Source organism: Procambarus clarkii, chromosome 18 (assembly GCF_040958095.1).
Source record: "Procambarus clarkii isolate CNS0578487 chromosome 18, FALCON_Pclarkii_2.0, whole genome shotgun sequence".
In the NCBI taxonomy this organism is placed as follows: Eukaryota; Metazoa; Arthropoda; class Malacostraca; order Decapoda; family Cambaridae; genus Procambarus; species Procambarus clarkii.
This window is the reverse complement of record NC_091167.1, coordinates 11,584,031-11,599,624: the sequence shown is the minus strand read 5'-3', so window position 1 is coordinate 11,599,624 and position 15,594 is coordinate 11,584,031. Positions and strand designations below refer to the sequence as shown.

Here is a 15,594-nt window from a genome sequence, read left to right as displayed (position 1 = left end):
TGGCACTCCTGGCACCACTGGCACCCCTGGCACCACAGGCACTCCTGGCACCACTGGCACCCCTGGCACTCCTGGCACCCCTGGCACCACTGGCACCACTGGCACTCCTGGCACCACTGGCACTCCTGGCACCACTGGCACCCCTGGCACCACTGGCACTCCTGGCACCACTGGCACTCCTGGCACCCCTGGCACCACTGGCACCCCTGGCACTCCTGGCACCACTGGCACTCCTGGCACCACTGGCACCCCTGGCACCACTGGCACTCCTGGCACCCCTGGCACCCCTGGCACCACTGGCACTCCTGGCACCACTGGCACCCCTGGCACCCCTGGCACTCCTGGCACCACTGGCACTCCTGGCACCACTGGCACTCCTGGCACCCCTGGCACTCCTGGCACCACTGGCACTCCTGGCACCACTGGCACCCCTGGCACTCCTGGCACCACTGGCACTCCTGGCACCACTGGCACCCCTGGCACTCCTGGCACCACTGGCACTCCTGGCACTCCTGGCACCACTGGCACTCCTGGCATAACTGGCACCCCTGGCACCACTGGCACCACTGGCACTCCTGGCACCACTGGCACCACTGGCACTCCTGGCAGCACTGGCACTCCTGGCACCACTGGCACTCCTGGCACCACTGGCACCACTGGCACCCCTGGCACCACTGGCACCCCTGGCACCCCTGGCACTCCTGGCTCTCCTGGCACCACTGGCACTCCTGGCACCACTGGCACCCCTGGCACTCCTGGCACCACTGGCACTCCTGGCACCACTGGCACCACTGGCACTCCTGGCACCACTGGCACTCCTGGCACTCCTGGCACCACTGGCACTCCTGGCACCACTGGCACCCCTGGCACCACTGGCACTCCTGGCACCACTGGCACTTTTGGCACCACTGGCACTCCTGGCACCACTGGCACTCCTGGCACTCCTGGCACCACTGGCACTCCTGGCACCACTGGCACCCCTGGCACCACTGGCACTCCTGGCACCACTGGCACCACTGGCACTCCTGGCACTCCTGGCATCACTGGCACTCCTGGCACCACTGGCACTCCTGGCACCACTGGCACCACTGGCACTCCTGGCACCCCTGGCACTCCTGGCACCACTGGCACTCCTGGCACCACTGGCACCACTGGCACCACTGGCACTCCTGGCACCACTGGCACCACTGGCACTCCTGGCACCACTGGCACTCCTGGCACTACTGGCACCACTGGCACTCCTGGCACCACTGGCACTCCTGGCACCACTGGCACTCCTGGCACCACTGGCACTCCTGGCACTACTGGCACCCCTGGCACTCCTGGCACCACTGGCACCACTGGCACCCCTGGCACCACTGGCACCACTGGCACTCCTGGCACCACTGGCACTCCTGGCACTCCTGGCACCACTGGCACTCCTGGCACCACTGGCACTCCTGGCACCACTGGCACCACTGGCACTCCTGGCACCACTGGCACTCCTGGCACCACTGGCACTCCTGGCACCACTGGCACCCCTGGCACTCCTGGCACCACTGGCACCCCTGGCACCACTGGCACTCCTGGCACCACTGGCACTACTGGCACCACTGACACTCCTGGCACCACTGGCACCACTGGCACTCCTGGCACCACTGGCACTCCTGGCACCACTGGCACTCCTGGCACTCCTGGCACCACTGGCACCCCTGGCACCACTGGCACCACTGGCACCCCTGGCACCCCTGGCACTCCTGGCACCACAGGCACTCCTGGCACCACTGGCACCACTGGCACTCCTGGCACCACAGGCACTCCTGGCACCACTGGCACCACTGGCACTCCTGGCACCACTGGCACCCCTGGCACCACTGGCACTCCTGGCACCACTGGCACTCCTGGCACCACTGGCACCCCTGGCACCCCTGGCACTCCTAGCACCACTGGCACTCCTGGCACCACTGGCACTCCTGGCACCACTGGCACCCCTGGCACCACTGGCACCACTGGCACTCCTGGGCACCACTGGCACCCCTGGCACCCCTGGCACTCCTGGCACCACTGGCACTCCTGGCACCACAGGCACTCCTGGCACCACAGGCACTCCTGGCACCACTGGCACTCCTGGCACCACTGGCACCACTGGCACCACTGGCACTCCTGGATCCACTGGCACTCCTGGCACCACTGGCACTCCTGGCACCACTGGCACTCCTGGCACCCCTAGCACCCCTGGCACTCCTGGCACCACTGGCACCCCTGGCACTCCTGGCACCACAGGCACCCCTGGCACCACTGGCACCCCTGGCACCCCTGGCACTCCTGGCACCACAGGCACCCCTGGCACCACTGGCACCCCTGGCACTCCTGGCACCACTGGCACTCCTGGCACCCCTGGCACTTCTGGCACCACTGGCACTCCTGGCACCACTGGCACCCCTGGCACCACTGGCACCACTGGCACTCCTGGCACCACTGGCACCACTGGCACTCCTGGCACCACTGGCACCCCTGGCACCACTGGCACCACTGGCACTCCTGGCACCACTGGCACCACTGGCACTCCTGGCACCACTGGCACCCCTGGCACCACTGGCACTCCTGGCACCACTGGCACTCCTGGCACCTCTGGCACCACTGGCACCACTGGCACCCCTGGCACTCCTGGCACCACTGACACTCCTGGCACCACCGGCACTCCTGGCACCACTGGCACTCCTGGCACCACTGGCACTCCTGGCACCACTGGCACTCCTGGCACCACTGACACTCCTGGCACCACTGGCACTCTAGGGTCACACATCACTCAAGCAGCAACTGTGGCATGAGTTTATCTGAGGGCCACAGTGACCCCGACGGGGACAGGAACACCAGGTGCTTGTCAAAGGCGCTCCCCCATCCCCCACCTCACCATCATTATTTAGGATAAAATTGGGTGTATAAGTAATTTGGAACTGTAGTATTACTAAGAGGTAGAGCGGGCAGTGTTGGGCAGGAGCTTACCTAGGTAGAGCGGACAGTGTTGGGGAGGAGCTTACCTAGGTAGAGCGGACAGTGTTGGGAAGGAGCTTACCTAGGTAGAGCGGACAGTGTTGGGGAGGAGCTTACCTAGGTAGAGCGGGGCGTCGTGTTTACTGATGGCGTCGTCCAGGTAAGGGATCCCAACGGTGAACACAAGGCCGCTCCCCACACCTGCAACGTCCCAAAGGTTACGCCAATAAAGAAAACATTAAAGAGACATCACCAATAAAGAAAACGTTAAAGAGACGTCATCAATAAAGAAAACGTTAAAAAAATCATCAATAAAGAAAACGTTAAGTCAATAACGAAAGCATTATATCAATAAAAACGTGATGTCAATAAAAACCGTTATGTCACTCATGAGACCATTATATAAATAAAAACATTATTTAAAATTTAGAAAATCTTTTATCACAAAACGTTATGTCAACAAAAGCTTTGAAAACCAGTCACTAGAGGGCGGCTACATTCACGAAGCAGTTATGCAAGCACTTACGAACCTATACATCTTTTCTCAATCTTTGGCGGCTTTGTTTACTATTAAACAGTTAATGAGCTCTGAAGCACCAGGAGGCTGTTTATAACAATAAAAACAGTTGATTCCGAAGTTTTAATGCTTGTAAACTGTTTCATAAATGTAATCAAAGCCGTCAATGATTGAGGAAAGATGTACACGTTCCTACGTACTTGCGTAACTGCTTCGTGAATCTGGCCGTGTCGTAAAGTCTCCATGGCGCAGTGGTGGAACACTCGCCTGGCACTTAGCAAGCGTTTTGGCCTGGGTTCGTATCCTGGGCGGGGAGGACTGACCGGGCACCAATCCTTAACTCAATATAAAACTCAACATACTAAGTCCCTGACAGTTTGGCTTCCGCTCAAAGGGGAACCAACGATGCAATTATTAGTCTGCATGATATAATCTCCTCAGCTCTTGACAATAATGAGTTTCCAATTGGGAAACCTGACAAAGTTTGACCTTCATTGACCATTGACCTGAGAAAGGCCTTTGATACTGTTAACCATAACTACCTCTCACTTCAACTCCACCATTATGGAATCCGTGACCATGCCCTGAAATATATCTGATCCTATCTTAGAGACAGACACCAATATGCAGCCATCAATGATATAATCTCTCCCACTCTACCACTAACCGTAGGGGTGCCACAGGGCAGCATCCTAGACCCCTCTTGTTTCTTATATACATCAATGATCTGCTAATGTCTCTAATGTGCTTAAACCTACATTGTTTGCTGATGATACTACCCTCATCTACTCAGACCCCAACCCACATACACTAAATAATGTTGTGAATAATGAACTAAAAAACAGTCCACTTGTGGATGTTAACCAACAAACTCACACTAAACATAGAAAAGACCTACTACATCTTATTTGGAAGCAAATCATCGAATGCAGTTCAGCTCCAGATAGATAATGTAAACATTAGCAATAAAAATGATGGAAAGTTCCTTGACCTATAATTAGACAAAAGACTCATCTTCAACATACACATACAACACATAACCAAAAAAGTCTCAAAAACGGTTGGTAGTAATATCTCTAAATATAATATCTCTAAATATTTTAGTTATCTCTAAAATTATAAAAATATAATATCTCTAAATATAAAATCTCATAATATCTCTAAAATCAGATATTATGTTCCAAACTCTGCTCTCCTTTCATTATATTACATACTAATCTATCCCTATCTTACATACGGTATCTGTGCATGGGGCTCAACCTCTGCAAATTACCTCAAGTCCATCACCACCCAGCAAAAATCTGCTATCAGAACAATAACAAACTCTGCTTTCAGACAACAATCAGCCCCCTTGTTTAAATCCCTAAACATGCTAAACATAAACTCACTCCACACATTCTCTTGTGTCAGTTACATTTACAAAATCCTGTTCTTACATGCAAACCCCTATTCTAAAACTCTTCCTTGACAAATGTAATTGAATCCCTAATCATTACACCAGAAATATATATCTCTTTGATATCCCCAGAATCAAACTAAATCTGTGTAAAATCTCAATGCAAATAAAGAGACCTGGTCTATGGAACTCACTGCCTAACGAATTGAAAAGCTGTCCAACATTGCCTTATTCAAACGTAACACCAAAAAGTACCTAATACCATCCTCATAGTTTCCTGCCTAGTTCTTCTAACTCGCACTGTATCTTGTGCTACCCACTCCCCCAATATATGTGCCTAAGCCATACATATTCACCATTGTAATCACTGCTATCATCTTATATCATGATTGTTGTATTGAACGCAAATTTTACTACAATTTACTTTTTCCTCAAATTATGCTACAATGTACCTGTTGATAATTCTCAAATTTAAAAAGAAATTACTTACTTAAAATTATATGTTCAGATTAAGGACCTGCCCAAAACGCTATGCGTGTTGGGAAGCAACGGCCAGCTGCCATTAACAGTTAGGGAAGACACTCCTATCAACTTAATCTCATCTGAAAACCTCACCCAAGCGATCATAGCGACGTCTGCTAGAACATTACCACACATCCCAAAAGCAACCAGCCCAAATGCTGCAGCCAAACTCTCTACTCTTCTGAAAAGGGTCAATGACGCGCCGGAAAACATTCAAGCGTGGCATAACGTCCTTTTGATTGGCAATGTATGCCTCACCGTCCCTCCAAGGAGGGACAAATCACTTGCTTCCTCGGTCCTGAGGGCGATAACTGAATACCCAAGGGGGGACAACCTAGTTCGCCTGCCTCTTCGAGCAAAACACACCCACCGCAGAAATGGTAACAACAACACATCGGAAACGCACAAAATCAGAGCACAAATCTGCAAGAATATTAAAGAGGGAAATGCCGCAAGTGCTATTAGAGTCCTTACCAATGACGAGAAAATTATATCAAACAAATGTTGAATCTTGCAGTTGGTGTTTCTGCACAAAGTCTTCTTATTCAGGTAAAGTACATACATACAAGAGGTTTTAGAAAAATTGATGGATTTATAGATAGAGCTAGTACACACAATGCCTAAAGCCACTATTACGCAAAGCGTTTCGGGCAGGAAAAACATTAAAGACTAAAACTTAATACTAATTGAGATTAAAGTATAAAATGTGTTGAGAACAATTAAAAATAAAAATAAAAAAGGGGGGAACATGGCAGAAAAAGCAGCACAAATACAATTAGGTCGACAAACAGTGTTGTTTAAAAAAACAGACATGGGTTGACAATAGAGGGGTAAGGTAGGTTACAGGGAATTTATTAGGTAGTGCTTCGTTTATATCTTAAACTGGTTGAGAGAGGTACAGTCTTTAACATGGTTGGGAAGGTCATTCCACATTCTGGGTCCCTTGATTTGTAGAGCATTTCTAGTTTGATTAAGTCGTACTCTAGGAATATCAAAACTGTATTTATTTCTGGTGTGGTGCTCATGGGTTCTGTTACAACCTTCAATGAAGCTTTTGAGGTCAGGATTGGCATTACAGTTCAGCGTTTTATATATGTATAATACACATGAGAGAATGTGCAGTGATTTAATATCTAACATATTCAGAGATTTGAGTAGGGGTACCGAGTGATGTCTGGGGCCAGAGTTGGATATTGTCCTAATAGCAGCTTTGTGTTGAGTAATTAGAGGACGTAAATGATTTTGGGTAGTAGAACCCCAAGCACAAATACCATAGTTGAGATAAGGATAGATGAGGGAGTAATAGAGAGTCACCAGGCCAGGGCGAGGTACATAGTATCTGATCTTAGAAAGAATGCCAACAGTTTTTGAAACTTTTTTGATATATTTAGAATGTGTCCCTGGAAATTCAGCTTGTGGTCAATGAGAACGCCAAGGAATTTGCCATCTATTTTGTTACAAATTTGGGTATTGTTTATCCTGAGATTTATTTGATTAGAGGATTTATTGCCAAACAGAATATAGAAAGTTTTGTCAATGTTAAGGGTGAGTTTGTTGGCAGTTAGCCAAAGATGGACTTTATTTAGCTCAGTATTTACTGTGGCATTTAAAGCAAGGGGGTCAGGACAGGAGTAAATGAAGGTTGTGTTGTCAGCAAATAGAATTGGTTTGAGATATTGGGAGGCATTTGGAAGGTCATTAATGTAGATGAGAAAGTGGAGAGGGCCAAGTATGCTGCCCTGAGGAACACCGATGTTGATGGGTAGGGTGGGAGAAATTGAATTATTCACAGAAACATACTGGAGCCTGTCAGTAAGGTAAGATTTGAGGTATTGCAGGGAGTGTCCTCTGACTCCATAATGATGTAATTTAAGAAGAAGGTTTTGTGGTTGACAGTGTCAAAAGCCTTACGCAGGTCCACAAATGGAACTCACAAGATTCGCCAATGCGTGTCTGGCTGGTGATATACCTCAGGTCATCAGGCAATTCTTTTTTAACAAGCTATGCGCTCTCAAGAAGAATGATGGAGGAATCAGGTCAATCGCTGTTGGCAACACTCTCCGACGCCTGGTGGCCAAGGCTGCCACGAGGATGGTCAGCCAACAAGCGGCTGAATTGCTGAAACCAATTCAGCTAGGATCTGGGATCCCCCAAGGCTGTGAAGCGGCTGGTCATGCAGCATGAGTAAACATCACCAAGTATTTCTGACAAAGAGGCCCTGCTGAAACTGGACTTTAAGAATGCCTTCAACATGGTCAGAAGAGATGCAGTACTTTGTGCCGTACATCGCATTTCCGGCCCCTCTACTCGTTCATACCATCCTGCTACAGTGGTGAGTCAAAATTGCTCTTTGGCGAACACGAAATCAGATCATGTGAAGGTGTTCAGCAAGGTGATCCTCTAGCTCCTATTCTTTTCTGCTTAGTCTTAAAAGAAATCACTGAAAGCTTGTCCAGCGAGTTCAACATCTGTTTTTTGGATGATGGCACTATAGCTGGCCCGCTAAACCACTTCCTGGAAGACATCAGAAAAATAAGGGAGCAAGTCACCCTTCCTAGTGTGAAGTATTCTCCTCCAACCCAGACATCGTAACTAGAATAAGGTCTGCCTTGCCCAGAGCTCATGTAATTAGGGCTGAAAACAGCACTCTCCTTGGAGCCCCCCCTCGGGTCTGACGCCATTGAGGAGATCCTTGATAAAAAAATCACAGACCTCAGGAGGATGGAAGACAGAATAGGTGACATCGATGCCCACGATGCTTTATATCTCCTCACTATATCTTCCCTTCCCAGGCTAACCTACTTCCTAAGGTGCGCCCCATCTTACAACAGCCCAAAGCTTGAAGAGTATGACCTATTACTGAAGACAATGTTATTACTTAGAAAAAGTTGTCAACCTTTTCTTCAATGAATGCCAGTGGAAACAAGCCACTCTTCCTGTCAGGCTCGGCGGCTTGGGTGTCCGCACCGCCACCAAATTGCTGTCCCAGCCTTCCTGTCTTCCTCCTCAGCATCAGATGACCTGGATAAAGAAATTCTACCACACAACCTGTGGAACTTACCAGGGATACAGGACCCCCACAACATGGAATGGGACAGAAAATGGGGTACTATAGTAGACCCAGCACTCAGACCAACACTGTTGAAAACCAAGAAATAATCCAGCTGGGACAGCCCCATTGTAGCCAAAGAAGCCACAGCTTTGCTGGAGGCAAAGCATTTTCTCACAACGAGGATGAAAACAAATGAAAGGAGGCTAGAGGAATTAATTATTCCCTATAAAGGAAAGAAACCGATATACCCCCATTTCAACCCCAGAGTGAACCAACATTACCATTGAGTATAGAGGCGAGTACCCAGACCAGGACGACGAGAGTGTCGGTGTGGAGGCAGGTGTGGGTGTAGGCTGCAGGCCGCGGGTGGAACACCAAGAACGACGCATTGGCACTCCTGGAGAAGACGTCGTAGGAGACTGTAGGATCAGCGGCCAGGGCGGCCAGCAGCTGTACGTCGCAGTACTGCCCACTAGACTCGTCCCACACCTCTGGAAGACAGAAATACAAGATATGTATTTACTACTACTCTTGTCTCGCATCATTCATCAGCTGATTGTATGTTGACATGTGCTACTGTGTTGTCTATTTACTTGAGCCACCTACAGGAAAAATGACAGGTTGGATAACAAGAATCTTTCACACTAGAGATGCTGTACCAGTGATGACACTTTTCAAGACGCTAGTGTTCTCTAGGGTGGAATACTGTTGCACAATAACAGCCTCTTACAAAGCTGGAGAAATTGCTGACCTGGAGAGTGTGCAGAGATCCTTCACAGTCAGAATTTACTCAATAAACCATCAAAATTACTGGGACCGACTAAAATGCCTAAATCTATATTCTCTAGAGAGCAGTATCAGGGGGGAGGGGGTATCTATCTTTGTATCAGCGGAGACCCGCTCCTGATAAAATAACATAATAACTATTGGCACTTACTTACTCCTACTGTCATCAATCAATCAATGGACTATGGAGAGTCTGGAGAGCACTCTGGAGAGTCTCCCTGTAGTCGTAGTATGTATAGAGATAGGGCTCAACGTCAACTTATTTGGGGAATAGGCTCAATTCTGGCGTATTTGTCATGATCACACACACCTCTGAGCCACCGTGATCTGCCTTCACTCTCCCAGCTTTGGGATAAGCTTCCAATTCCCCTTCATGATATTACTGTCCTCTGTCACCCGACCTACAACACTTTCTCTCTCTCACCTCCTACAAATCCTTGCCAGGACAAGAGCAAATACCAGTTGTCTACAGACAAACATTTATTACACCAAAATACAAAGAATAAAGTAATATGACAGCATAATATCATCAGGTTCATCAAACTAGCATCACACTTATATAATATCAGTTCTTGACCAAACAAAGTGCACTAGGCTACTGCTCAAGTTTACTACTGAGCTACTACTGCTACTACCAGCAAGTCGGCTACTGCTACTACCAGCAGCCTCCTGCCTCCTCGTAGCTTGGCGCTCGGTAACTTGCATTTACAAATAACTCCAACAAAAAAATAGTAACCGTTCTCACCTTACTTTGCGTCATTCATAATATACGAGTTCATACACTCGCTCAAACAATAATGGTGTCCATATAACTTTCTATTACGTCCTGAGGCCTTCACTAAGACCATCAGTCTATGGGTCCTCAAATCAGGTAGGTACTCCTGCAGTCTCTTCAATATTTGCTGCTATCTGAAGTCCCACTTAATACATGTGACGTTCCTCTATGCGGCTTCACCATAAACATGTAGTTCCACTACACTTGAAGCTCAACTCTACCACTGAAGTTCCACTCTACCACTGAAGTTCCACTCTACCACTGAAGTTCCACTCAACCACTGAAGTTCCACCATATAACCTTCACCAGACACGAAGCTCATCCACGAACCTCCCCATACACAAATTTATAATTCCATTACCATACCATAACAACATGTTCTATCAAAACATAAAGACCAATATATATATGTGAGCATTAAATCTGGCCATCTGACGTCCCACTCTGCGCCAGTCCTACTTAGGAGGTTACTCCCCCACACCTGGACAAGTTCACACAGAGGAGGGAACTCCCCCACACCTGGACAAGTTCACACAGAGGAGGGTACTCCCCCACACCTGGACAAGTTCACACAGAGGAGGGTACTCCCCCACACCTGGACAAGTTCACACAGAGGAGGGAACTCCCCCACACCTGGACAAGTTCACACAGAGGAGGGTACTCCCCCACACCTGGACAAGTTCACACAGAGGAGGGTACTCCCCCACACCTGGACAAGTTCACACAGAGGAGGGTACTCCCCCACACCTGGACAAGTTCACACAGAGGAGGGAACTCCCCCACACCTGGACAAGTTCACACAGAGGAGGGTACTCCCCCACACCTGGACAAGTTCACACAGAGGAGGGTACTCCCCCACACCTGGACAAGTTCACACAGAGGAGGGTACTCCCCCACACCTGGACAAGTTCACACAGAGGAGGGTACTCCCCCACACCTGGACAAGTTCACACAGAGGAGGGAACTCCCCCACACCTGGACAAGTTCACACAGAGGAGGGAACTCCCCCACACCTGGACAAGTTCACACAGAGGAGGGTACTCCCCCACACCTGGACAAGTCCACACAGAGGAGGGTACTCCCCCACACCTGGACAAGTCCACACAGAGGAGGGAACTCCCCCACACCTGGACAAGTTCACACAGAGGAGGGTACTCCCCCACACCTGGACAAGTTCACACAGAGGAGGGTACTCCCCCACACCTGGACAAGTTCACACAGAGGAGGGAACTCCCCCACACCTGGACAAGTTCACACAGAGGAGGGAACTCCCCCACACCTGGACAAGTTCACACAGAGGAGGGTACTCCCCCACACCTGGACAAGTTCACACAGAGGAGGGAACTCCCCCACACCTGGACAAGTTCACACAGAGGAGGGTACTCCCCCACACCTGGACAAGTTCACACAGAGGAGGGAACTCCCCCACACCTGGACAAGTTCACACAGAGGAGGGTACTCCCCCACACCTGGACAAGTTCACACAGAGGAGGGTACTCCCCCACACCTGGACAAGTTCACACAGAGGAGGGAACTCCCCCACACCTGGACAAGTTCACACAGAGGAGGGAACTCCCCCACACCTGGACAAGTTCACACAGAGGAGGGAACTCCCCCACACCTGGACAAGTTCACACATAGGAGGGTACTCCCCCACACCTGGACAAGTCCACACAGAGGAGGGTACTCCCCCACACCTGGACAAGTCCACACAGAGGAGGGTACTCCCCCACACCTGGACGAGTCCACACAGAGGAGGGTACTCCCCCACACCTGGACAAGTCCACACAGAGGAGGGTACTCCCCCACACCTGGACGAGTCCACACAGAGGAGGGTACTCCCCCACACCTGGACAAGTCCACACAGAGGAGGGTACTCCCCCACACCTGGACGAGTCCACACAGAGGAGGGTACTCCCCCACACCTGGACAAGTCCACACAGAGGAGGGTACTCCCCCACACCTGGACGAGTCCACACAGAGGAGGGTACTCCCCCACACCTGGACAAGTCCACACAGAGGAGGGTACTCCCCCACACCTGGACGAGTCCACACAGAGGAGGGTACTCCCCCACACCTGGACAATTCCACACAGAGGAGGGTACTCCCCACACGTGGACGAATCCACACAGAGGAGGGTACTCCCCTGTCGTGACGCTGAACCCCGGTTCATTCCGAACACAGCGATTACACAACACATAACACCTTGCCTCAGCAACCGTTACTACCACCGTGTACTCCTACACACACCAGACCCTTGAGGCGTACCACTAGGTTTGTACTCGAACACAATGAGTGAACATATGGAAGGTATTTAAAGGCCGTCGGGTTTTGTCATTTAATTACAAAGAATAGACTCTGACAAATAATAACATATTAACATACTCTATTAGGTCAATACACTTCCAATACCCATAGACCACTTGACCTCCGCGGTCACCACCCACACTCGTAAGTTCCGCCTAAGTCCCTAATACGGAATGATTACTACAACGCTCCACACCCGGTTAGTCTTTCATTCAATACTCACATACTGCAGACTTAACTTGGTCACTAAGATCACTTCAGGTTCTCGCATAGCTGTCTGCTACACTTCGCTGCTGCCGCAAACGAAGCTCCAGAGGACTTCTCAGTTCAACTCCCACAATCAGACTGGCTCCAGTCAGCCATCTACCTCCACCATTTCACCCGGCCTCTCACGGAAGGTATAATCCGATTAACCTTATCCCTAGAAGCGGTAATCTTGTTCCTAGAAGCCTGACGAAGAATAATTCCTCTTTCCAGGAATTATTAATTTGGCTAAACAGCTTCGGTCTTAATCCATTGACTTTTCTTAGATATGTGATCCATAGTCTGTCTACTTAACATGTACTTCCAATCATCATTCGTTAAGTGTTGTAGTAATGATCCTCTAGCTAATAATTCCTACTAACTTGTGGATTACAACACCCCCACACCTGGACAAGTCCACACAGAGGAGGGTACTCCCCCACACCTGGACGAGTCCACACAGAGGAGGGTACTCCCCCACACCTGGACGAGTCCACACAGAGGAGGGTACTCCCCCACACCTGGACAAGTCCACACAGAAGAGGGTACTCCCCCACACCTGGACAAGTCCACACAGAAGAGGGTACTCCCCCACACCTGGACAAGTCCACACAGAAGAGGGTACTCCCCCACACCTGGACAAGTCCACACTGAGATCCTCCTCCAACGGGCGTCAGAGACTATGTGAGAATGCGTTGCTCTTGCCTCCGCAATGTCCAATCATCTCAAACTCATTATATCTTCTCACTTTTTTCATAAATTCTCTAACCTACATCCACAAATGTCTTCTACGATCGCTGGGTACACGATCAAACGACAACAAGCAATATATTATAGTATAAAGAGTGCTTACCGCAGACAGACCGCGAGATGAGACTTGCCCACTGGCGCTCCAAGATGGCGTCGCTCCTCGTAGTGCAACAATCCTCTTGGACTGCCCCTAAATGCTTCTTTTAGTCCCAACTCGAGTGTGAGAAGTCGCCTAACAGGTTCCACACAGGAACACCTGCTCAATTTATCCACATAAAGGACGCTCTCACAGTAGGGTCCACACAGTGAGTGAGATGCAGGAAATGAAGAATGAAATAAGCAACCTAAAAAGAGAGCTGACAGCAGCAAAGGAGGAGATTAGAGCCCTTAAAGAGAACAGTATCGATGCTGAGACTCAGATAACCACCCAGGGAGAAGGTGGTAATAGTACTTTGGAAGAGAATGCCACAATAAAAGCAACATTTGCAGAAATGCAAAAAAAAAAAAAACTCTGAAGTAATGTCTGCAGTGATGGAGGTAGCCATGAAAGCAGCCACCTCACAGGAAGTGGCACACTCCACTAGCCAACTGCTAGAAAGGAAAAGATCAGTGGTTGCTGTGGGTATTAAAGAGCAGGAAGGCTCTAATAGGAAAGAGTGGAATGATAAGGACAAAGCGGCAGTGAATGAAATACTGAAGGCACTAGATATGGAAGGGGCTGAGCATAGCATTGAGAAGGTTTTCAGGCTAGGCTGGTACAACAAAGACCGAGACTGTGTGTTAAAGATAGTGTTTGCAAACGAGAACACAAAGGAGATGATTCTAACAAAGAAAAGCCACCTGCAACATGTGGGAGAATTCAAAAAAGTATTCCTCCAGAGGGACATGACGAGGGAGGAGAGGGCCATGGCGGCAGAAGCAAGAAAGAAGCGCAGGGCGAGAGGGGAAAACCAGGGAATCACAGCTCCCAACACATCACCCCCAGATGCAAGGGGGGAACCCACAACCAGCTACCCAGTAACACCAGTGGGGAGGGCAACCCCACCACCCTCCTCTGCATAGAAAACCTCCCTACCCCAAACCCTCCCTGCCTCCATTGAAATACCCAGCCAAATCTCCCTCCCCCACACCCTTCTACCCCTCCCCCCTTTCCTTCCTGTCCTCCTTCCACTTTCACCCCATACCCTCCCTGTCCCTCCCCACCTTCACTTGACCCCCCTACCCTTCATTCCAATATCCTCTGCAACTCTGTTATCCACCTCACAAATCCTCACACCCGTGGAACAGCTTTCCCCGACAGCAGAACACTCACCAAGGAGGAGATTTGAGAAGGGACAGAAGAAAGTGAGCCTCAAGGCAATGTACACTAATATAGATGGTATTACAAATAAAGCAAATGAACTTGGAGAATGGGTACTAAAGGAAAACCCAGACATAACAAAGCTCTCACAGAAACAAAGCTCACGAAAACCATAACAAATGCAGTGTTCCCACAGGACTATTATAGTAGGCATCCTTCAGTCTCGGGAGACTATGGAGTTGCGCCCTAGTTGTCAATCCTGGTGCAGCGTCTGGTGTGACTGATGAGGCCAATCCGGGAGTGGCAGTCCATCCCACACCGAGCACAAACGAAGTCCGATTCTGGTCTGTCTTCCTGGTTACCGGCTTTCCTTCTTTCCACAGGACTATTATGTTATGAGGAAAGAGAGAGAAGGAAGAGGTGGTGATGGTGTAGCCCTGCTAGTAAGAAAAGGCTGGGATTTTGAGGAGTTGGTTGGTCAGGGATGTGAAGGTTTCAGTGACTACATAACAGGTACAATAACAACTGGAGGGCAAAAAATTATAGTCGTAGTCATATATAATCCACCACCAAATGACAGAAAACCCAGACAGGAATATGATAGAAACAAAATGGCCACCATTAACATAACAGAGAGAGCAGCTTCTGTTGCTAGGAGGAATGGATCTGGACTACTAATCATGGTAGACTTCAACCATGGGAAGATAGATTGGGAGAACAGAGACCCGAATAGGACCAGAAACATGGTCCAAAAAAACAAAAGAGGACCAGAAACATGGAGAGCTAAGCTGCTGGACGTGGCAACAAGAAACTTTCTAAGCCAGTATATCAAGGAACCAACAAGAATGAGAGGAGAAGATGAACCAGCAATGCTTGATTTGATATTTACCCTAAATGAGTGGGATATAATGGAAGTTAAGATGGAAGCACCCTTGGGAATGAGTGATCACAGTGTATTGAACTTTGAGTACCT

General features: G+C 49.5%; 1 protein-coding gene across 1 annotated transcript in view; it reads right to left on the bottom strand.

Moving 5' to 3' along the window:
- The window catches only part of LOC123754683 (solute carrier organic anion transporter family member 2B1), a 104,383-nt gene that overhangs the window by 54,450 nt on the left and 34,339 nt on the right, over nt 1-15,594 (bottom strand). Inside the window, exons 2-3 of the mRNA XM_069326663.1 lie at nt 8,742-8,951; nt 3,091-3,174 (exon numbers count right to left, since the gene is read on the bottom strand). Of these exons, the coding sequence (XP_069182764.1) occupies nt 3,091-3,174; nt 8,742-8,951 (294 nt within the window). The remainder of the gene's footprint in view (nt 1-3,090; nt 3,175-8,741; nt 8,952-15,594) is intronic.